Raw genomic sequence first — 23,789 nt, 5'->3', positions numbered from 1 at the left:
AATCTATTTGTTAAATAGAAATCTCGAGCTCATAATCTAATTGTTAAATAGTACACTTCGAAATCGCGACTCACTTCGCTTCTAACATTACTAATAAGGGACGTGGATTTTGTCGCTCCTTTACTTTCAGCGATTGAACTCTTGAACAACACTTGCGTAACCTATTTTTTATTGAGCCGATGAGTCCGAAAACATTCATTATGGGTGAAAGATATAGATCACCATATTAAGTTCTAATTTTTTTGTTTAAATTTAAAACCGCGATCAAGTCACTTTTCACCGGGCTCAAGTTGAAAATAAACTGAGTGTACTTCAGATCTGTCTCACCTGCTACTTTTCAAGTGTGGCATGTGATGAACTTGAACAAATATTACAACCGTAAAAACAAACTCTATTTTTAAAACCATTAGTACTGCATATATATTTTTTCCCACTGCCTTTAAAGAAAAGTTATCAACATTTTAATAAGGCTGGAACTGGAAAACTAGTGCCAGTTGTTTGACTTTATTTCAAACAATTAAGAAACATTTGTTTACAAATATAGACAGATAAAAATAAATTACCTTTGACAATCCAACCCGAGAGCGAGATAACGCTGAATTTCTTTATGTTACTATTGTTTTTGAAACTCCTAGATTCAATAGCATTTTAAGTTGAGCGAATATGTTATCAAATTCCCAGGTGTACTTAAGTTTAAAGATTGCTTACCTTTTCCAGGGATTTTCCTAGAGGCAAAATTTGCCTAAAAAGAACAAACATTACGAAATGGGATTTTTGACCTTGTAGACAGGTTAAGTTAGCGGGTAGTTATAAGAGGTCAGTGATATTTGTAGTGGCCTAACACTACGTCACGTACTTTTACACTTCCTTTTAATTGTGGACACGGTCATTTCACGAACGCCGACGATCGTTTATCGATTAGCCAAAAATTTGAAAAGCCCGTATTTTCTGAAGAGTCCCGCAACGAGATATTTTTCTTTTATCCGAGATCACAAAGTTTTCCAAACATTAGTAACCGAAAATGGTGGACAACCGAATTTGTATTATTATCCCTTTCAAAGAGGCGAAAAGAAGATTATCACATAATCCGTGCGGCCCTGCACCCTAATTCCTTGGAAAACCACAAGGAAAAAGGTCCTGTATGAGGGCCGTACTCGTCGAAACATAATACGTGCGGTCCTACTAGAAATGCGTTTGGCCCCGAAAAATCGATGCGAGTTAGTGACAGAAACAATTTTTGCGCTGCACAATTTTATTTTCTTCAAAACGAGGGATTAAAAAGAACATTCTGACAGCGAAGTTTACTATCTCGGCGAACTGTCCGATTCAGAACTACTTCCGTTTTGGTAACTCCGAAAGTTCAGAAAGAAATTCAACACTCCTCACAAAATAATTAAGAAACTAACAAACTAACAACGAAACGGTTTATTGACTGAGTGAGGTCGGGCCGGATCGGGCAGATATTTGCCTTTCGGTCAATACGCCTGCATGGAAACGATCATAAGCCGCTTAGTTTGTTTGCTTTCAAAAGCACAGCCTGCTTTGCAGGCTTTAAAGAAGAGGGATTCGGGAGAGCGAGAAGTGTGAGGTGCTGTCGGAGAGGGAGGAAAGTTCTCCCCCGTCCTCCTCCGATCGCACTTCGCTTTTCTTTATTCCCCGTCTCGCTGCCTTTTGAACGCCTGCCACGCAGGCGACAAAAAAAGCGAAAGTTTCCCGACTTTAAGACCGCGTTCGATCAAAATGATGTTAAGCAACACCTTCTAATAGCAGATTTGCACGTTGTCGTCATTTGACTACAATTACCAGAACTCCTTTCGTTTTCTCTTTGTTATTTAAATTTTAAATTCCCAGTGGGGTTTAAATAACAATTGCCCCAATTAGCATAAGAAACAGAAAAAGTGAAGGATTCTGGTAGTTGTAGTCAAATGACGCCATCATGCAATAAAAGCACTGAGAATGCATTTGCATAGGGTTAGCCTCGACCTAAAAAAAATATTCACAAATACCGGCGGGAAGGTGCCACAAATTTGAAAAGTAAACAATACACAGAGCTGTAAACAGGTCATCTTCTCGCTGACAGTTGTGAATATTTTACTTTAGGCCGAGGCTAACCCTTGCAAATGCGTTCTCAGTGCTTTTAATCAGCGGTCATGGCGAATTCGAAACTGGACTATTGGCCTAACAAGCCAAACTTCGCAGACATTTTTGACTGGTTTGACATAAAGTAGAATTCAGTATTATGCAGCAATCATCAAAGGCACTTGGAATTTATTTTCCTTGTCTCTTGAATCAATCATGCACTACCGGTATGAACAATGACTATGTTTGAGCGATGAGCTATTCTTGAGTACCGTAAATCCTCAAATTAGTACCTCCCCTCCAATAACCTCCCCCCTCCCCTCCCCCTGTTTTATGGAATAGTACTGAGACAATAAAGGATGTATAGTTTAGGTCGTGTTCAATCTCAAGCAAATAATTTTCGACTCATTCAAGCACTGCACATTGACCGTCGCAACGGATGGTAGTAAAGAACGGCTGATTCATTGCCTAAAGCCCAACCAACCTTGTGTAGCAAGCCTAAACCGGCTAAAGGGGTTACATGGCGTAGTTCTTCAAGAGAGACAGGATCCTTCTGAGGAACTGGCGCGTTCATATATTACAAAAAAAAGAAAAAAAAAAAACGATCATACCTGAACACAATTTGGGAAAAATTAAATAAGCGCCCTCCCCCCTCGAATAAGCGCCCCCGTCTTCTCCTAAATTTGAAATAAGTGCCCCGGGTGCTCACCTTAAGATCCCATAGTCCCAAAGAAAAACTCCCCGGGATTCAAATTTATTCATCTTCAGTCCTTTTATTCGAGGTTCCTCTATAAATGATCTCGTTCTTGGCGAATTTTCTTCGGTATTTCATACGACCACAAGCGACGCTATTTCTTCCCTAAATTCCACAGAGAGGGGATGCTTAAAGCAAAATCAGCTTTTCAGAATTCCGAGTTCAAAAGCGAGAGTTTCCTTTAATCCTACTTTTGGTTTAATCAGGGGTTTATCAAAAAATGAAAGAATCATGAATCAATCAATCAATCAATCCATCAATAAATCAACAAATTCTAAGTTGTGTCTATTGTTTGATCGGCTTGTTATTGGTTTCAGTATAATTTAATATTATATCACAAGACTAGAAACTGCCTTCAAACATACACGTAAACTGGAGACTATACTGAGCGTATAAAACTATCATTCATTTTCTAATACATGTAACATTTTAATTCAGTGCTATACGTTGCTGATACAAACAGTGGCGGCTTACAGAAAGAGGGCAGTAAAACGAGTCTAAAATAACGTATATATATATTTGGTAACAATATTTTAACAATAACCTTAACTTCGTAACGCAGTCGTCAGCACAGCCGTTATGTGCAGTCAAGCTGCACGTTCTAGTTTTAACTATGGCGTAAGCGTCATACGATTAATTGGTAGATATTTTATAAAGGAGTTCCATTTCGTTTGAGTTCATCATCCCGTTTGTCTTCCTTGATCCTTCGACTTCTCTTCAGGGCCATGTCAGGAAGAATGGTGAAATCCGTATTAGAATTAACCAAGACTACTGTTTCCCGTTATTTTCTCGTTCGTTTTGCTTTGCTCTGTATTCTTGTTATCTGGCACATCGCACACCTTTTCTCTTGGGTTGAACAGCATTGCCTCAGGACATTCCCTTTCCTCTGACACGCCATTAAAGCAGATGACAAAGCTCTTCTGTTCAAACGGATTTGTGTAAATACCACTCGACTTTCCAATACAGAATGACTTCAACCCTGAAAGAGAGAAAATCGAATGTCAGCAAAGTGCCCATATTGCTTCGTTAATGCTTAGGTTTCATGATGGTAACAGGATTAAAAAAAGGATAAAAAAAAAAGTGAACGACCGCGTAGTAGTAGTTCAATTAATTTAATAGAGCGGTTTTCAATTGAGTGTCGTAGAACCAAAACAAAACCAATTACTAGACAATTAGACAACTCAGCCAATCACGAACTGTCCTCAAAAAAGACCCAAAACCAAAGTAATTACATTCCTAACTACTCTAATCATGAATATCGAAAGAGTGGGACATCGAGCGCTAATAGAATGGGACACAATGAATCCCTGTTACTGGTTATTTTCAAAACTCAGGTACGAGTAAAAACAATAACAGCTAGGTTTGTTCTGACCGAGATAGACGTAGAAAGAAACCCATTCAATTACAACTGTCCAAAAAACAGCCCATGTGATTGAACGCACATGCCTGTACAGTCCAATTACAAGCATGACGCTCCGAATGTCCAATGGCATGAGTGACGCGTACATTATCGTACTTAAGCTAAAATCATGAATGCTGGTTGTCAATCAATAGTAGATTAGAAAGCAGTGGTCTTGACGACCAGTTCTTTAAAATGTAGTCTATGTGAGCTGTTCTTTTAGTATTTCATCATGTGCAAACCTAAATTTAGTTATAAACCAGGTTTAACATTTCTTTTGGAGATCTTTAAATAACCCCTTGAGTGTCGACACTACTGGTTTAATAGCGTAAGTTCATTCTCGTACTTGGATCGGATTTTGATTTGAGCATCCCTCCTTTGTATGCATTAACTTCTGACACACCATACTGTCCAACAGTAACAGATAAACGGTCGTTAAAATGATCTTTTTGGGCGTCAACCAATCTTCCTGATCCGCCATCTTTTCCTGGTTGACCTGAGCCTGGGTCCTTCTCTCTCATTCCACTTGCACTGTCACCTGCTGAAACCAACCGATGAAATATATTTCTATCGATATACTAGTATGTGTCACATCATTATCGTAGTAATTGATCTTGGACACTGCTCTCTGCTTGTCGATAGATCTTTGTAATGGGTAGTTTTTCAGGGGCGGATCCAGGGGAGGGGTTGAGGGGGTTGCAACCCCCCCTTTGAGCAGCATTTTTTTTGGTTATTTTGTTTGATTCTTCCTAAAAATGATAGAATAAAATTGTTTTTTACAAAGTTGTTTCACTTCCACCATTCGACTGCTTTTCAAGTTTTGAAAAGATAATGTACATTTCGCGACTGCTGTGGAGGATATTACTTGCAAGAAGGTCTTATCAGGATCGCGTCATCAGACAGGATCAGATATAACAGGCGACATGAAGAGGTGAAATTCATTCAAACGTAAACGGGTGGGATTGGGACCAAGCGAATGTTTGAGTATATCAACTTTCAAGTTTCGTACAAAGAAATATTAGACCTTGCTGTGAAACTGAGAATCGTTGAAGCTATTCCCAGAAAGACAAGCATGCAGAGGAATCGCTCAAACATTCCCAGTTCTAGTCCAATTGATCATTACAAAAAATCTGTGGCTATTCCCCTTCTTGATTCCCTGATTAGTCAAACGCAAGACCGATTTTCTGACGAGGATCGCCACGCTCGTCACTTGTTTTATCTAGTACCCTCAATCATAGTTAAAAACACCCTGCAGCTATCTGAAGCAACAGAAGGCATGCTGTTCTGGGAGAATGACCTTCCATTTCCCAAATCCCTTGGGAATGAGCTGCGAAGATGGCAAACGATGTGGCAGTCAGCAGAGAAGGAACTTCCAAGCAATCTTTTATTAGCACTTGGCGCGTGTAACGAGGATGCTTTTCCAAACATCCATCGCCTTCTCCTCATTGCGTGCACCCTACCAATCAGTAGTGCGGAAGCTGAGCGGTCCTTTTCGCTCATGAAACGGATCAAAACCTGCACCAGATCAACGATGTCTGAAGAGCGCTTTTCAGATCTCGCTGTTATTGCTATGCATTACCTTGAGAGATTCGAGGTAGACGAGATATGCGAGGCCTTTGTAAAAGTTCATCCTAGAAGACTATTTCAGGCTACGTTGTTTGATTAATGGGGTATGTAGAGAAACGACAAATAACTATTGATGATACTGCTGTCCCTTTCAATCATGCATTATTATTTTTGGGTTCCTGGCTGAGAAATAAGATAAATTCCAGATTTTATATCATGCCTTCACAACTCTTTTGAAGGCTCGGGAATGCTGCAAAAGGCGTTTTAGAGGGAAAAAACGGAAACATTACTTTTGGGGGGGAGGGGCATGGCTCCGGACCCCTTAAGAGCTCGTGCCAGAGGCATGGGGCCGTAACTCGCCTTCCACACCATTGGCGTTAAAGGTTACTACAATAGTGTACAACCCCCCCTTTCAGAAATTCCTGGATCCGCCCCTGTTTTTATATAAACTCGTTCTCATTGATACTCATACCCTATATACCCATCCAGAGAATTCTCTGAAATTTTTCGAAAAGCTAAAACTTATCAAAACTAAATAATACAGTATAATGGGGATAGTCGAGTTCGTTCTTGAGTTAATATTACTTATGACCAAACTAAATGGATGTTTTCACAGAATATAATCTTTCAATGGTAACCAGTTAGGTAAAAAAACATGACCAAAACGTGTTCACCATAATTGGGTATTCCTTTGTTGCAGCGATAGTAAAACCCATTATTATTACAAATCAAAGTGAAAACTAAAGGAAAGTGAAGGAATCCGAAGTCAGCCACTTTAAACAGTAATCGATTGCCTTAAATATTCTATAAACCATTTCGTGTACCCTGAAAAATTAAAACAGTTCCTTTACTAATTATATAGCAGTCAGTTAATCCAGTATTGTCAGCACAGCTATTATCCTTTAATTTCTGAAAACTGTCCAATTTGGGATTTAATTTGGACAGTTTTCAATAAGGACTTTGAGTAAAAACGCAGAAACTGTTCAATTTGGGAAAACATAGGACAGTTTGTCTCAGCTAATGAAATTAAGCTATGAACCTTCCGAAGATTATCGAAGGCCACACGAAACCTCCCGAAGATTTCCGAAGATCACCCGAACACTCCCGAAGATTTCCGAAGATCCCCGAACATCTCCGAAGATATCCAAAGATCACTTGAGTACTTCCGAAGATCGGCCTAACACTTCCGACGATTGTCGAAGATCACCCGAAGATTTCCGAAGATCACCCGAACACTTCCGGGATTTCCGAAGACTTGTGACCATCTCCGGCGATCTCCGAAGATCACCGGATATTTTTGAAGCTTTCCCAAGATTCGGAAGATCGAGGGCCCAGTCTGTTTTTCTTCAGAGACAGTTACTGTAGTTTTCCTTGCAAAGCTGTATTACTTCAGGAGCTATATAATTAATAAGTAACAGGACTACATGCTTGCCAAATTTGGAAATAATTGGATTCAAAAAATTCCTCTGACAGCCAAATTGCCTGCGGTCTCGACCAATTTTGGCTTTCCTCGGAATTTTTTTCGTCCAATTATTTCCAAATTGGACAGCATATAGTCCTATTACATATACAAATGGAAAATGGCCGCTGCCGTGAAGTTGAAAAATATTGTGTTACTTACCACCTCCTCCACTGCCTTTGATTCCCGTTATAAGATGTTCATCATTAAGCCAATCTTCTTGGAGTGCACCATCACGTGGACTTTTCTCGTTGAATCCGGTTGCAGCAACCCCTCCTTCCGCGTCTGGATTTGCCATCTGAGGACCCTGTAATTGCTGCTGTTGATAACCATGACCCTGGTAAGAGTCCACGACGTTCGTCATATTTTCCGTTTCAGGATCTCCATCACTGAAAACCATTCCCTGCATAGCGATGGCATCAAGGTATTCCTTGTTGGCTTCTAAAATGCTCTCAGCAATACTTGCACTGTCTTTGATGGCTTCGGAATCATCTTGAGGTGTTTGCTCTCGTTTTTGTTCCTGAACCTTCTTGTTAACGAGGGTCGACAACATAGATGCGACCTCTTTGTTCTTGGAACCTAACTTAAGTGGCCTATCTATCAAACTTTTAAGAATTTGTACAATATGACCCTTGGCGTGTGATCGTCTTTTTAAAGGATTTATGATTTTCCCAGGATTTTTTAAAATGATCTTTAATTGGGGACGGCTCTGAATTTGTACAAAGTCTTGACTATTCAGTTGACCTTGTTCATAAAACTGGTTTTTGATGTTATTGCTTTCTAACTGATTTGTCACACTGTTTCCCTGAGGGCTGGTTTTAAGTTTGGTGTTAAAGAAGTTTTCCTTTTGCTCGTCATGCCCTTCTTCAGCATGGAAGTTGTTTTCGTTACTTGGAATCTGATTTGCATTTTCGAATTTCCTGGCATTATGCGCATCTACCACTGAGCTGTTGCTTACAGAACTTTCGCCTTCTAGAGATTTATGAAGACTGGTCGCTTTCACTTCGCTGTCTCTTCCCCCTTGTTGGATCACCTTGTCACCTTTCGTCGTTTTTGTATTGTTCTGTGTTCTCATTCTATTTTCTTCTGGGTTCTCATTTGACAATTTGTCTTGAAGATTGGGGGTCATTTGTGTTTCCTTATTACTTTCACCATGTTCGTTAACATTGTCACCTTTCGTCCCCATATCATTATGTTGTGTTTTAATTCTATTTCCCAATGGGCTCTCAGATACTGTTTGTGCTGTCGTACTGCCATTTCTGTGTGAAGAAATGACGTCTTGTGCCTCCTTAGATAAAGAACTATGCGATGACTGAACGATAGTTTGGGAGGTATCTTCCAGCTGAGGTGGATTATTTTTGATAGGCTGCGTATGAGAGAATGTTATCGAAGGTCTGGCTAATTGGTTTGGAGACACACGTAATTCTTGCATTGCCTGTGGCTGAGCCACTGGCCTTGACGAGTCAGTTGTTAAAGTTACCTGAAAATCACCATCCTCTTTAGTGATTTGAGAGCCATGATTATCTTGATGATGAACAAACGTTTGTTTACCATCATTAGATTCATTGGTTGACGCAGGTAGATGCGATTGTGAGCCTTTCCCTGCTATTTTATAATCTTCTACAGCAAAATCATTCTCAGAGCATTCGGACAAAGTGCAGTTAATCACGGGTTGCTTTCCAGTGTTGTCCATATTGATTTTAAGTTTAAAATGAAGTGGTGTTGTTGCAGTGGAATCGTTTGTGGATAATATATTTTCCTCAACTGTTTTAGTACCAAGATCTGCATATGACTGATGTTCCTGTTGATACTCGCCCACAGGTTTGAGCTCAGGAGTATTCAAGGCATCGCCATGATCATTTTCAAAACCCTGCGTCCCAGCAAGAACCCTATGGCCATTGTTTGAGGAACTGGTATCCCTATATTGATTTGCTAGTTCAAACTCCTTGACTCCACTCATCCTATTTTGATCAGCTTGTGGATGCGAGCCATAAATATTTATTGCGAACACCTTGTGAGGAGGTTGACCGAGATGACCTTGTAAAGAGTTCGTGTTTCCAACATCCTGGTCAGCTTGAAGTTTTCTGTTATCAGAACTTTCTGGACGTCCTGACGAAAGCCTGTTACTTGCAGGACGTAATGGAATCTTTGGATTTAACTCTGCTGGTGGTGAAGAAGAATCTTGCGAAATGAATGTGCTTTCTCCGCGGTGGTCTAGTCTTCCAGTTCCCTGGCTCAATTTGTTCTTGTTAGCTGATTCTGTTTGCTGTGCCATGAACTTTGACGGAGTTTCGCTTATCTTTTTGTTTTGATCATTTCGCAAACGTTCCTGAACATTTAATGCAACGTCTGCAGATGCCGATTCCAGCTTTTTGTAATTCTCCTTCGTTATAGACCCCATGGTCGTTACGTTTTCAGCCATATTTTGCACATTTCCCCGAAATCTACCGTTGTTGACATCATTGTGTACTCTTCCGTCGTGGAACTTGTTTATTGTCTGGCTGTGAGCGCCATTAAAGATATTGATAGAAAATAATTTATGAGGGGGCGGTAATTTCAAATCTGTCTTACTATCGTCTTTTTGAGGTTCTGGATGAACACCAACAGAAAGAACCTTCAGTCCTCCATTTCCTGGTAAAGAGGTCCACTTGCTGTCATCTTTTGAACTTGATTTCCCTGATGAATCGCCTTCATTTTCAACATATTTAACATCCTCTGGGATATCACAGCCAGAGATGACTGGATTAAATTTGAGGCCAGTTGGACAAAATTTCTTGGTTGGTTTTTCTCCTTCGCACACGTAAAATGCAGTCTCATCTTCTGGATCGGCGTAAATTCCGTCTTCCTTTGACACACAGAATCCTTCATCACCTATTTTTCAGATCGAGTAAAGCACTTTCATTTTCTCAATCCATTTTAGGACATTATCTGTCTTCTTCTCAATATATGAAAGGGGCTTATTCAGATAACCAACTCGAACTTCGTTGTATCATCAATTAATAACAAAACATAAGACTAGAGAGGAGGGGGATAAAACTTGACTTCATTTCCGGATAATGCAATTGGTTTAAAAAAATATTGATTTTTCATCGACGCCATAAAAGAAAAAAATATATATATATACAAAAGAACCATTAGCGCACCTTCACCAGACGGTGGTCTGTCACCTTGACCATAGCACTGGATTCCTTCAGGCGATCCACCTGTGGACATCCACGAAGTCAAATCAACAGAGCTTTACTCAGTTGGAGAAAAACTTTAATCCAATGCAGTAACGTTAGATAACAATCACGGGTTACTTTTTGTCAAAATAACAGTAAGCCACGCAAACGAAAAGAAATTTAGTAGCGTGGACAGATTGCGTAGCAGGCAGACAGTCAAGATGTCATTCAAGCGTATTTAATTGAATAAATTCGTAACCTGTTCCAAGCTCTCTGAGTCTTTTTTTTTTCGCCGGCTCGCTTTTTCGATGGTCTCCACTGACCCGAAGCATGGAACAGGCTAAAAAAATTCGGAAACAAAACATCACACTGGGAGAGATTTACCCGCTCATATTAAGCTTACTGTGCAGGTTGTTCAATACAGGCGGTACAAAATATGTGGAAAAAATACATATAAATGAAATAAAAAAAAAGAACATGTGCATGCTAATGTAATAAGGATAAATTAAAGTGTATTAATATAGCATCTTTTACACACCGCAGCGTCGTTAAATAGATAGACGAAACGTAAATAAAGACGATATAAAATAAATTAGAAATAAGTAAGAAATAAATCAAGTCAATAAAGGAAGACGAAGCATACTGACAGGTGTATCTCTTACCTCTGACTTTAGTGTCTGAGAACTGAACATCGGAGTTAATGACAACGTCGTTTTTCAGTGCTAAAATCGTTGCCTCCAGTTGTTCATTCATGATACTTGTCAGTCGAACTTTTAGTGGAAATGATACAGCACCCATTCCCTCGCTAGAAAAGAAGTTATTTGATGTCCTTGTGAGGCAAAACCATTTGCCTTTCACGCGTTCGAATGCTTCAATTCCAGCTACCGGAACTCTGCAAGCGAGAGACATATAATGATGGCTTTACAGTGAAAAAATCAGACTAAGTGAGTATTAGTATGAGCTAATAAACTCGAAAAATGAATTATGGTGTTGAGGCCACTAAAATGTACGTTGGTCACAGGGTCCACTCCAAAGAGACTTTCTTTCCTTCTGCTATTATAAAGACATTACTCGATAATAAAAAGTGTAGATGTGACATAGATCATTTTGAAATCTTCCTAGTGCTGTAGTCCAAAAATGGCAAAAACATTTTACTTCCTGAAATTCTCTCGTCCATTGTGTCGGTTAATAAAGTAACACCACTGTCAAACGTCTGAACAGATTCAAGAATGGGAAACAATGCCTTCAAGCAAATCACTTGGTTAGTAAATAGTGTCACACCCACAGTAGATCCATATCGCTTCATTATATGGAGCTTCTCAGAACTCCGTGCAGATGGCTGCTGCTCAGCTTATATTGGATTGGTCGACCAGTGTGAGCATAAAGTGATAAAAAAGGGCACACACACTTTCGACCTTATAAACAATACACGAATAAGAAACATTGCCATTGAAGCAAATTACTTGGTAAATGAATCGATCTTGGTGGTTTACAATTAACAATTAGATTATGAGCTCGAGATTTAATTTCTACGAGGGCCGAATCAACTATAGCCTCGTAGAAATCGAGAGCGAATAATCTAATTGTTTTAGTAGAATTCTAACTCAAATCTCTTCAAATAACGATTCGAATTATTTCTGGTCTTAGTATTAAACTTCAAGCTTTAGAGAATTCGCGCAGACTGAAGTAATTGTCAATTTGACATTTGCAGTTGTGTACGCACGCTTATCAGTTTCTTTACAAAATTTCGAGCTTTTTTAATCCAAGAAACTGTAAATGCATTCCTTTTAGTTTTCTGGGGAATTTTATTTATTCGTTTGTTTTTTACGTTTTTTCAAAACTTCGTAGAAACGAGGAAATGTTGCAGTTTTGTCGACCACACTAAGCCATTGCACACTAATGGCTGATAGTATGCAATGGCTCGGCCAATCAGATTACAGTATTTGCATTAGTGTACTAGTAGAATTCTACTAATTAGCAATTATATTATGAGCTCGAGATTTCTATGAGGTGATAGTTGATCACCTCATAGAAATTGAGAGCGAATAGCCTAATTGTTAATTAGTAGAATTCTTACTAAAATTTACTTCAAACAACGGTTTCCAATTATTTCTCGACGTACTATTAAACTTTGCGCCTTAAAAAGATCACTGGGATTGAATTATCATTCAAAATTGAAGTTGTGTGCACGTGCACAAGAAACCGTAAATGGCCATCGTTTAGCCTTCTCAGGAATTTGTCCAGTTGCGTCAAAATTTTCCTCCAATATTTTGGAAAAATGAAAAAAACGTCGCCATTTTGCAAACGACCTCCAGCCACTGCACACTAATGGCTGATAGTGTTCAACGGCTCTGCCAATCAGATTACAGCATTTGCATTAGTATTCTGGTAAAGTTCTACTAATGATTAATAATGACCAACTCAAGACATACTTGACCTGGTGAATTTTACTTACTTGGCATTCATTGCTTGCAATTTGAAATACATTTCGTTGCTGCCGGTAAAACGGAATTGGATGTATCCAGTTGGTCCCAGAGCTGTCGGGCAGTCAGTAGCCTTGAAGTTGATCTCCCACAAACCACTGCCACTTTGAGGAGGGAGAAGAGCCAAGTCTCCTAAATGATTTTATAGGACATGGAAAACAGAATTTGAGGTAAGATATCAACCATATTTGAGTAAACTGTTACCCCCTTGCTTTGCTAAATAATATAAATTAAAAAATTAAAAAATAAATAAATAAATAAATAAATAAACCAATCAGTACTAATAGTACTGTTATCAAAGTGGTGCTGTGAACCGTACATAAAAAGTAAAAAGAAGAAAATCTAAGAAGTACATATATAGAGGATATTACATGCGCGCGCGTGGATACGAATTTTATCTTCGAGCGTTCAACTCGATGAGATATTGAGTTGAACAAGAGAAGTTAAAATTCGTATCCACAAGCGCATGTAATATTCTCTTTATTATATAAACATACTAATGACGACGTTTTTGACGATTTTCCGAAGATTTCCGACCGCTTTCCGAGGATTTCCGAAGATTTTCCAAAATTGTTCCGAAGGGCAGAAGAACGCTTCCGAACATTTTTCGAACATTTCAGAACATTTTCCGAAGATTGCCGAAGACGACCAAAGAAGATCCGAAGATGTTTCGATCATTCATCAAAAAATTTAAGTGTAGTTAAAGGGACAAAAGAAAAATGTCATCAAAAAGGAATGATATCTTCATAGTGTGAAAGATAAAAATAGTATCTTCACTGCGCGCGATGAAGATATTTTTTGGTGAAAGGAAAAATCCTGGTATTTCACTGGTGTTTATATAATATAAGATCACATTTAAAAATTGGGAGGCTGCTTGTCCCTGGTAGGAAATGGACGGTTACACAAGGAGGCCATGGTGTTATTTGCCATATTACAGCTAACATTATCAGTATACTGACTGGGAAACAGAACGAAGGTGAGAGCACACAACATTCTAACATATACATGTACCACACTGTCTTATAGTGAAACTCTAACAGAACTAATTTTAGAGGTTAGCTCTATAGTTTAGCTCCTTGTACCCCTACGGACAATGAATTTGCTGTCTTGCATAGCTTCGTCAGCGAAAGTGAACACAGTCAATACCTTGATTTAGCGAATCATCTTGATCGACAATTATTCCTTTCAAAGTTCCTTGGACTGGTGGTGAGCCGTCTAGGTCAGCGGCAGCCGGTTTACCGCTACCGAGTATTTTAACGCAAGCCCCACAACCGAGAGAGGCTTGGAATTCGTCCCTAGACGCAGCAACAAGAAGTATCCCAGGTGTGTTGGTAACCGATGGTGGCAGGTCCATCGAGCAAGCGTTTTTCCCAGCGTCAGCATACTTTGCCTGGAAGATACAATAAAGAAAATAAATCTTACAGTAGAGGCGATAAAGTTAGCACGATCAACAAAATATCAGGTTCTGCAAAACGTCTCAGATTCCTTAGCTAGACAAAAGACCAAGAGGAATTTAACGTTGAAGAGTTATGAATGTAACCTTCGAGGAAACGCCTAGTTATTTGTTGTTGTCAGCGGTTATACTATACTCAATGGCGGTGGGATTTGGAGCAGTGGAGAATAGTAGGAAGGTCAAATGACAGCCCAGAATCTTTCCGAGATTTGCGCATGCACACTGTGGTTTAATTACAGAACTTACAGATCTGTTTCTGCCAGGTGCTCGCAGACACGTAAAAAAACAATCCTCCATAGGAAAAAAGACGGCAGCTGTACATTTTACCACTACCATGCGAACCTTACACGGCTCATAAAGTACAAGGAAAGCCATATTTTTGGAATGTTTGACCCTGTGTTAAAGACATTTTGTGTGCCAAGTTTGAAGGTTTTAGGACTTTTCTATGCGTTTCGTGCGCTAAGAATTATGGGGAAATGTACCAGTCGCCATCTTTTTTCCTTCGGAGGATTGTGTTATAGTGCACGATTAAGGCCAGAAAAAGCGAGCAAAGCAACTAATTTTGCTGAGTTCCTCAACTATCGCCTGTTATAGGTTTCATTAACTTTTTAGATGCCGTTTATCAACAGTCATCTTAGAAAGATGACTTTTCGTTGATGTCAATCCCTGTTACAGTGTAACGCTATTCAAAAGTTCAGTGAATATGGAAATTTTCAATAATTTCCTTGATTGTGTGTCGATGGCAGATTTTTATTTTTTTATTAAGCCTTAGGTATCTTTAAGATAGTCCTTTGCATGAGGCATATTCGCTTCCCTGGGCATCCTTACCTAGGCTGCAAAACAGTCGTATTTTTTGCGAACGCGAGCGACGGTCAATATTCGAACGAAAGGTTTGGAGCGAGTGTAAAAACGGCGAAGGAGAATGGGGAGAGACGATTGTTTTGCAGTCTAATCGTTACCAGATACATTGATATGTTATAATTAACAAATGGTAAACGCCATAGCGTGCAGTTGAGTTATGGATGCACGCGGGAGGCTGCTAAGCACGAAAGAAGCGTAAGAGTCGCACTCGGCTATCGCCTCGTGCGACTGTAGCTTCTTGAGTGCTTAGCAAACCTCCCAAGTGCATCCATAACTCGATAGTGCACGCTATAGCGTTTACCATTTGTTTTATAACATAAAATTGAGACATTGGAACAACAGAAGTCCTTTTATTGAGCTACATCACAAAAAAATGTTGTGTAGTCTTACATGACAAGAGAAAACAAGCGCGCGAAAATTCATTCATGACAACCGACTGCACACCAGTAACTCGATAAAGTTTAATCTTCAGACAACTGTGAAGACAGTTTCGCATTTCTGGCAGAAGGACGTCGGCCATTACTTTGGAAACAGTGTCTGTCAAAAGATTCACTTTGTAAACATTAGCACACACGTCATTAGCGTATACACCCATGGGCAAATAGTAGACGCTAAATTAACCAATCAGAGCGCGCGCTTTGGTTTAGTTATGTTATAACTATATATTATAAATAGCAAAAATAAAACAATGACCATTATTTTAAGTACGTAACACTCACCTTTCCTCTTGACTCACTTACGTATCTGTTGTACATTGCTTTGACATTATCAAGTGTTGTATCCCTTTTGACGAGTGCAGCATGCTGTTGATTTAGTAAGTCATTATTAACAGCGCATGTGCATTATTAAAATATATAAATGTTATTATTAACAGTGCATGTACATCTGCAAACGTGTTTGGCGACCAGGACGATGGTGAACTCCACTAACATTAAAAAAACTGCGAAAGTGGCCAAAAGTTTCTTACGTTCAGTAAATCTTACTTTATGTAATTAAATGTTTCAACTGAAAACGGTGGCAGCTCAAATGAACTTTTTTTCCATCTCGCCTAATTTTGAAACAACGGTTCAAACTCAGAAAAGGACTTCCTGAGGTTATTAAATATCACAGGTTTAAAAAATGTTGTTAATTTGAAACAACCAATAACGGTAAAGCAAAGATATCATGTTCTCTTACCTCTTTACCAAAAGCAAGCACTATCCAAAGGGACGTTGTTATAAATGATACGAGTCGTCTGTTTGCCGTCGCATACATATAGACAGACATTGGATAACTGTTTGCACAAAGAATATAACATATGCTGAACATAGAAGCAGTGCAATTTTGATTCTTGTAATTTAAAACATTTTACTAGGGAATGACGTACTTGATTTTAGGCGTCTTCTATCTTTCCAATCAACTAGATAACACGTGAAGAGTGGTTTCTAAATGCTCAGTATATACGGATTTCAGTTCGAAGTATTTAGAAGACTGCGCCAATGACCCAATTGATTGAGACAAAAGTTTCAATGTAATACAGGAATCGCTAGTGGTTTCGTAACAGAACTTTGTTCAATGATGCCGTTTTCCTTTTCTATATTATATTATATATTACGAATTTCACACAGCTGTCACCAAGAACGTTTAGCACTTTGACTGACTTGGAAGGATATTTTGTTTCGATTGGTTTCAAGTGGTAAGATACCGACCATTGTTGTCTAGAGGATCCAACCACTATCACAAGAAGCGAGGTAAAGGGCTGCTGCCGGTACCACGTACATTATTATTGATGCAACTAACTCGTTAAAGGGTACCTATTAATATCATAATTAACCACTTTTATCCGATGGATGGGACTTTTAGCTAGACATCAACTAAATGATCAGGGAATGCCTCGCTTGCAGAACGATAAAATCGTGAGGGAAGTGTCATTAACACATATTAATTTTTGTGAATATAGTAGCTGTTCATAAATTGGAAACTTGAGAGTTCAGACCGACCATCCTCCAAGAATAATATGTTAAACTAATTACGTGGCCTGTCTGAGAAAAATCCTTTCACCTACCTTAACAAATCATTTACATGTTCCAAGAACAAGGCCAGTGATTGAAATACAGCGGGAAATGTCTCTAAGACTATCTGTTCAGTCGCTTTAAAGTAGTTAATAATTTCTAGACCTTTTTGTTCTATCTAGGTCAGAAGGGCATCACAGCTGTTCTTTTGAAACAGGTGCCTGTAAATAGTGCTTACACGATTACTTGACTTTAACTAAATTTAAGTGATTCCGTAAGATCTGATTTCAGAGACCAAAATCAATGTCTAGCTAGAAATGGGCTCTTAGATCAATTGTGCAATGCCAAATTTTATTGCTGGTGAATGTAAGACGTTATAAAACAAGGTTGGAAATGGTCAATTCCCTTTATAAGATGCGCCTGCAGGGAATCATGGGAGTCGTATTTATCATCTTGGACAAGATGTTTGTTGTGATGAGGCGTGTCTCAAAGGCAATTGGCCATTAATCTTAACCCAGTTGTTTAAAGCGTACGTAATTACATGTAGCTACTTCGAATTTCAGCGCAGCCATTAGACGACAGGGCCCTGAAAAAATTATTATCCGCCCAATAAATTTCTATCCCGTGAATATCGTAACGTGTTTTATTGCCAGCATTTATTCACTGGGTAACGATTTATCTGGTGGATAGCGTTTTTTAATCTTTTAACAATGATTTGGGTCTTGTACTTCTAGTAGCTTCGCAATTTCGCAACTGTATCCTTGAAAAGGTTACTCGCGAATTTTCCCAATTATGTGATTTAGTAGTTTAGTTTAAAGTTTCCGTCCTGGTTGTGGTTTTTTTTTTTTGTAAATCAAAGAGACAAAAGGGAAGACAAATGGCTTTACAAACACCGTGGCAAATTTTTAACCTCCAGCCTTTGTCAAAAGGCAAATACTTGCCTTACTCAGCTACAACGTAACATTTGGCAGTCTTCCAATAAAAATTTAAGGACCAGACCTTCGCAATTTGAGATTGGCACACCCCGAAATTTCGGTTGTCCCTTGCGCTTGCTCCAAATACTGGCTTTAGATGATTATTATGAGAATCGACAATAGATTACGAATAGCACACACTAGTTATAACTAGTACGCTGGACAAAACTGTTCTATATCGACGTTTTACGGCAAAACATTAAAACAAGCAAAGCGATGCTGCAAATAACTTTTTGATTGCCTTAAACCTTATTAAATTCCACACATCGGAATTATTTTGATTTATATAATAACCCAAGTAATTTTCGCATTTTGATTGGTTCTCGCCTATGATCTATTAGAGGACAGACGCACGATTGACGTCATCATTTCAAAGTTTTTCCCTCTGTGTTTTGAAATGGCGGAAAGTTTTGAGAATTTAGATAATGTTTTACATGACTGGGCAAAAGATGAAGTACAAAAAAGTCTTGTCGAGGCATTGAACAGGAACAAGAAGCATAGTCTAGCAGGAAGGAGAAAGATAAAGCCGTTTCTTTTTTAGAAAATGACTCTGAAAAAATACTCGAGCAGTCTCAGTCGGCAGTCGAGCGAGACTAAACCAAACACAAAGTTAGTCTTGGTAAGCCGAGAACCATTGCTTTATCTCGAATTTAACAAACCCAATAAACAAAATGTTTATGAGATTAATTTATTTAAAACACTGAACTTTTCTCAGTCTCAAAATAATTGTTGACACAGTGATTGTCTGGAATAAAACATCAAAATCACTTCTTACAATCAGTTAAAATAAAGACATAAGCTTGCTTTCCGATGCGAATGTTCCAGTCCGTTTCAGGGCGCAACAGCGAGCAAAGTATAGCTCACTACAGCTCACGGCCAACTGTATCGCAGCTAAAAGCTGTCTCCGACACTATTTCAAACTGATTTGAGAATCAAAAACCACAAAGGACACAAATTTCCACCATCACTAACGCTCCTTTCATTCAAAACTCGAATCGAATGGCCTCCAGGTTGACCGCAACCGCAAGTTTTCCGAGCGCCGTTTTTCAACTCCTGCAATATTCGAGGCAACATCCAAGCTTTTCGGCTCACCAATCAAAATGCGAGAATTACTTGGGTTATTATATAATTGTTAAATAGATCACGCAAGGAAGACCTGCGTTACAGCATATCTATATCTAAGTTTGCGGACTGATTTACAAAAGTGAGGAAAATTGCGCGATTTCTGAGAAAAAATAGCTATGGTTTACATCGACATCGTAGTGTTAGACCAGTGTTGTTGTGCGAGGAACATCGTTACGTGTTTGTGGATATTTTTCATGAATTCGACGAGATGGTATGAGGAAGGAGCGATTATCCATCTAAACAGCACTATAATCTTGTTATACATCAGCCGTTTAGAGAATCACAGATTCAAGTTGTGATGCTACCAATGAAGGGCCACAGCGCAAACCAAACAAAGTTATTTGAAGCTGTTATGCAAGAAAATGCGAGAAAATGGCAAACTCCTGGCTGACAACGCTTTAACACAACAGTATTTTGTGCAATTCTGGCTTGTGCGAAACGCGAGCTAAAGGCAGCCACCTTCAAAACAGACGAAAGACCGATCTAGTGGCAAGAACAGTTTTAAGACTTCAAAGAAGATCAGTTTATGAAGAAGTATTGTATCTCAGTGGCCAAATAAGTTGTAAGTCTTCCTCATCCTTTCTGGTCAAAATCTTGACAAAACATCCACTAGCACATAAAGAATTTCTTCACAAATTTTCTCAGAAATCACGTGATTTTGGAATAATTTTAATTTTGTGACACAGTTACTAAATTTGGACAAGGTGTAACGTAAGCCTGTCTTACGTTATCCATATAAAAATAGGTTTCCGTGTCTGGAATTTAGTAAAGTTTAAGACAATCACAAAATTATTTGTGTCACTTTGTTTGTTTTAATTTTTTTGTTGTAAAACGTCCATCCAGAACAGTTTTGTCCAGCGTATTATTGACATCCTTAACCTGGATCATTTTGTTCTTTATCAATCATGCCAGCAGCGATATTATCTGACAAATGACATGATAAACAAATTCTAAGTTATGAAATAAAGACTTACCTGATTGAAATGAAAATATTGTTATATTTTTAGGAATGAGACTATATCTATTAAAGTACCCTTGGAAAACGTAGCTGACTCTTTTTTTCAAGGCAAATAACCGCAGGACCTTAAGAGAGGATGAATGATAAGGGAAGTTTTCTAGCAGATGTTGCGCGTTTGCGTGGGTGTTTTCGTGAAAAAAAAATGCGCTTAAAGCGGTTTAGGTCGCTCAAGTGAATAAAATGTGCGTCGAAATATCAGCTTTTTCAAGACCGTCCCGGGATTTACGAAACCAGGGGCGCTTTTAATTCAACCAAGAATTCCGAAAATTTTGACACGGAGGAAAATGGTGCAGAAACTTTACTGGGAAAGATTCCAGAAATCCCGACAGTCTTGAACCGAAAATTACTTTCACAACTGCTTAAGTTGTGTGTATAACTGCGATGATCAATAATGTCTTTAGAGTGATTGATTACCTTTGGAATACTTATGAGTGATTATCTCACTTACCGTTATCTCCATTCGACAAGCGGCATTTCAAATCAGTCTAAATTCATCAAGTTATAAACGAAACGACATCAAGATATCGAAGAAGACATTTACTATAAAACTGAGAAAATTACCTCACCGCAATTGGCTAACGGTCAGCCAAGCACAAGATTTTCGATTTTGATCCTTCCTCTCACATTTAACCGCTCAAATGAATGTCAACAACAATAGCTTCAAATTTATTAAAAACTTCAGATATAATTCGTTGGCGTATGCATGTTCAAACGGTACTGTTATAGGTACAGCTATAGGAGATTTCCGTGACTATAGGTGGGGGTCTTTGTATACGATATTTTCCTCATTAGCATAAGCGATTCGGTTTGTGATCAAGCCACAAAAATATCAGAAGTGAATATTTAAAGAAATGGCATGATTAGCTGTCCATGGAATTTGAGTCCGATGTATTGAATACTTTTCTTTTGCGCCTTGCATGGGTTTACAACGAATGCATGAGCTCATTAGTGCTTTCTCAATACTCGTTCAACATGTCACCCTTAGGGCTAACAATTTCAACAGTTAATAATTTTAAAAAGCTCTTTAACTGCTTAGAGTCCATACGTCAATATCATGATACCTTCTCTAAAAACAATCGTATGCTAATGAGGCAAATGTAAACAATGATGTCAGCAAAGATCGCCCTATTGATGGAGTGATATAGCTCTTATGGGTTAATGGCGTGAGGGATTTTGCTTAGTTAGATTTCATTCGAGATAAAAGTATAGATAATTTAGAAATAATGTTATCTCATTTTCTTCTCATGATAAGTAGTATACCTAACGTTTTCCTTTAAACTTAAAAAGCTGGAAGAAATCTGGTCACTTAAGCGTACACGCACATCGCCAAATTAAGTGGAGCTATTTTGCAGTCCTTGCATTTCTTTTACACTTTTGAACAATTTTTTCTGAGTAATTAATTCTTATTCTCTCAGGTCAATAAAATATTCACATTACGTAACAACCTTATATAGTCATTTTGTTGGAATACTTTATTGGTTCTTATCTCGGCGTCATCTAAGTGTTGACATACGGATTAAAAACCCTTTACTTTGCCCTTTAAATTATTCACAACTTAAAACAGCTTCACCATTTTAGAAATATCGAATTACAAAAGAGTAAAGATGATTTTCATTTGGACGAGCAGCGGAAAGTTCTTTACAAGGCGTCTATGCAAGATGTGCTTGACAACTTTAGGCACAGATAATCACTGAAGATTTGGCACCTTGATGCTGATTTTTAACAATCCCATGTAGGGCACTATATGGAACATTGCTTTTCTTGCCTTCAAAGCGTGAAGCAATGTCGGAAGATATAATGTCCTTAAGCGAGGAATTGAAGCACCGAAAGCAAGCGTTGGTTATTTGTGAAGCATTTTTCTATTTTCTTACTATTTTGGTGGCGGTAATTGGCAATTCCTGTGTCCTCTTAGCGGTGTACAGGAACAGGAGACTGCGAACAATTCCCAACTATTATATTGCATCTCTGGCCATTTCCGACATCCTTCTACCATTGCTGTGTGCACCGTACTCTGCAACAGTTGTTATCATCGGTTATTGGCCATTCAGCCATAATGCTTGTCAAGCACAGGGCTTTTTTGTGATAATCCTTGCTTGCGCGTCGTTGCTGATTTTGACACTGACTGCGATAAATCGATTTTACCGAATGGTGCGAACAAAACATTATCGGAGAATTTTTACGAAAACGAAAACCATAGTCATGATAGTTTTCTGTTTCGGTTTAGCTTGTATGGAACCATTACCGTATTTGCTCTCGGGAAGATACTATGTCTTTCACCCCGGCAAGTTGTTTTGCTTTCAGACGAGCGAAATTTCCATTCCAAATTTTCTCGTCTATGGCTATGTCGGCTTGCCAACGTTTACCTTGTCTATATGCTATGTTCTTGTCTTCAAACGAATGCGAATTCATCAGCGAACCGTCCAAAATTTACGTTCGTCTTCTTTGGCCGAGGAAAACATTACTCACGCAGACGTAAAGGCTACAAAGATCTTATTTGTGACTGTGATGGGATTTTTGGCCTGCTGGACACCGATTTCTGCCATAGACTTTGTTGACACTTTCCGAGGGGAAGTTACCTTTCCAAGGGAGGTCTATGTTTTGTATTTCATTCTAGGAAATCTCTCAGGAGCAATAAACCCGTTTGTCTATGGAGTGTTGAATAGGAATTTCAGGCAAGAATATAGAAAGATCTTTATGCTGAGAAAAAGGAACTTAAGAGTACAACGTCTTCAACTGGATTTCACAGATCATTCAGTTCAGAATCGACGATACAAAGAATCCACCATCTGCTGAATCATCTCTTTTTGGACCGTTTCACCGCAGGCTTAAAATACTGAAATAATCCTAAATTTTTGTCAAAATTAATTGAAACCTTTAGTATTTTTTTCGCTGCGATTGATGGCACAAGGTAGCACTAAGCTGTCTAAATACACGATTTTTTTAGATTTCAACGAATGTCAATAACTCCACGAGTGAACTAATAAAAAAAGACAAGTGAAAGACAAAAACGTCGATATTCAATCAGTTTCCTTTATTTCGTTGAACCCGTCAATAGTATTTAGTTTGCTTCACTCTTTCCAAAAGTATTTTTAGATTCAATACAGGTCATTAATGTTACCGCACCCTTATTAATTTTTTTTTGGCTTAACATTTGTCAAATCTTAAATAAACAAGACAAAGAAATCATTACTTTGTCTTTCTTGTTTCCTTCATAGAAAACATATTAAGTTGGGTTGACAAACTATGTATGGTCTGGAGTACAAGAAAAAGGATGCATTTTCCCACAGATGACTGGCGGTTAAAAAAATAAACCCTTATAATTGTGTTAGACACACTAAGCTACATGTATGTCTCTATCCAGGTGAACAACTTACGACCTTTTCCCTGGAAAGAAAAAAAAAATAACAAAACAAACAGATGAAAAGAAAGCCCGACGCTAAATTATTTACATATTTATTTCTCTTTA

The 23,789-nt window shown here is 38.5% G+C and overlaps 2 protein-coding genes across 3 annotated transcripts; one reads left to right on the top strand and one right to left on the bottom strand.

Annotated features, from left to right (window-relative positions):
- Positions 1-3,136: 3,136 nt before the first annotated feature.
- LOC145483787 (uncharacterized) lies at positions 3,137-17,307 on the bottom strand. Of its 2 annotated transcripts, none has more exons than XM_081462330.1 (10): positions 17,260-17,307; positions 16,392-16,488; positions 15,935-16,018; positions 14,048-14,291; positions 12,874-13,033; positions 11,081-11,310; positions 10,401-10,460; positions 7,420-10,128; positions 4,579-4,773; positions 3,137-3,812 (listed from the first exon to the last, which is right to left on the bottom strand). In XM_081462330.1, exons 2-10 carry the CDS (start codon positions 16,479-16,481, stop codon positions 3,592-3,594), a joined length of 3,993 nt encoding a protein of 1,330 aa, XP_081318456.1. In that variant the 5' UTR covers positions 16,482-16,488; positions 17,260-17,307; the 3' UTR covers positions 3,137-3,591. The 2 variants fall into 2 exon arrangements, with proteins under 2 accessions (XP_081318456.1, XP_081318457.1); XM_081462331.1 differs by having other exon boundaries at positions 4,579-4,770.
- A 4,743-nt stretch (positions 17,308-22,050) lies between these two features.
- Positions 22,051-23,251, top strand: LOC145485413 (melatonin receptor type 1B-B-like). Its single transcript, XM_081464079.1, has one exon. The coding sequence runs from the start codon at positions 22,106-22,108 to the stop codon at positions 23,114-23,116; it is 1,011 nt and encodes a 336-aa protein (XP_081320205.1). The 5' UTR covers positions 22,051-22,105; the 3' UTR covers positions 23,117-23,251.
- The last annotated feature ends 538 nt before the right edge of the window (positions 23,252-23,789 follow it).

This window comes from Orbicella franksi, chromosome 4, assembly GCF_964199315.1.
Source record: "Orbicella franksi chromosome 4, jaOrbFran1.1, whole genome shotgun sequence".
Lineage (NCBI taxonomy): Eukaryota > Metazoa > Cnidaria > Anthozoa > Scleractinia > Merulinidae > Orbicella > Orbicella franksi.
The sequence above is the reverse complement of the archived record's forward strand: the minus strand, read 5'-3'. Positions and strand labels throughout refer to the sequence as shown.

What these genes read in the sequence shown, in the direction of transcription:
- LOC145483787 (XM_081462330.1), bottom strand. Translation starts at nt 16,481, where the DNA reads ATGTCTGTCTATATGTATGCGACGGCAAACAGACGACTCGTATCATTT. An exon ending in TGCTTGCTTTTGGTAAAGAG is followed by an intron (nt 16,019 to 16,391) that starts GTAAGAGAACAT and finishes CTAAATCAACAG; the next exon opens with CATGCTGCACTCGTCAAAAG. An exon ending in TTGCAAGCAATGAATGCCAA is followed by an intron (nt 11,311 to 12,873) that starts GTAAGTAAAATT and finishes TCTCGCTTGCAG; the next exon opens with AGTTCCGGTAGCTGGAATTG.
- LOC145485413 (XM_081464079.1), top strand. Translation starts at nt 22,106, where the DNA reads ATGTCGGAAGATATAATGTCCTTAAGCGAGGAATTGAAGCACCGAAAG.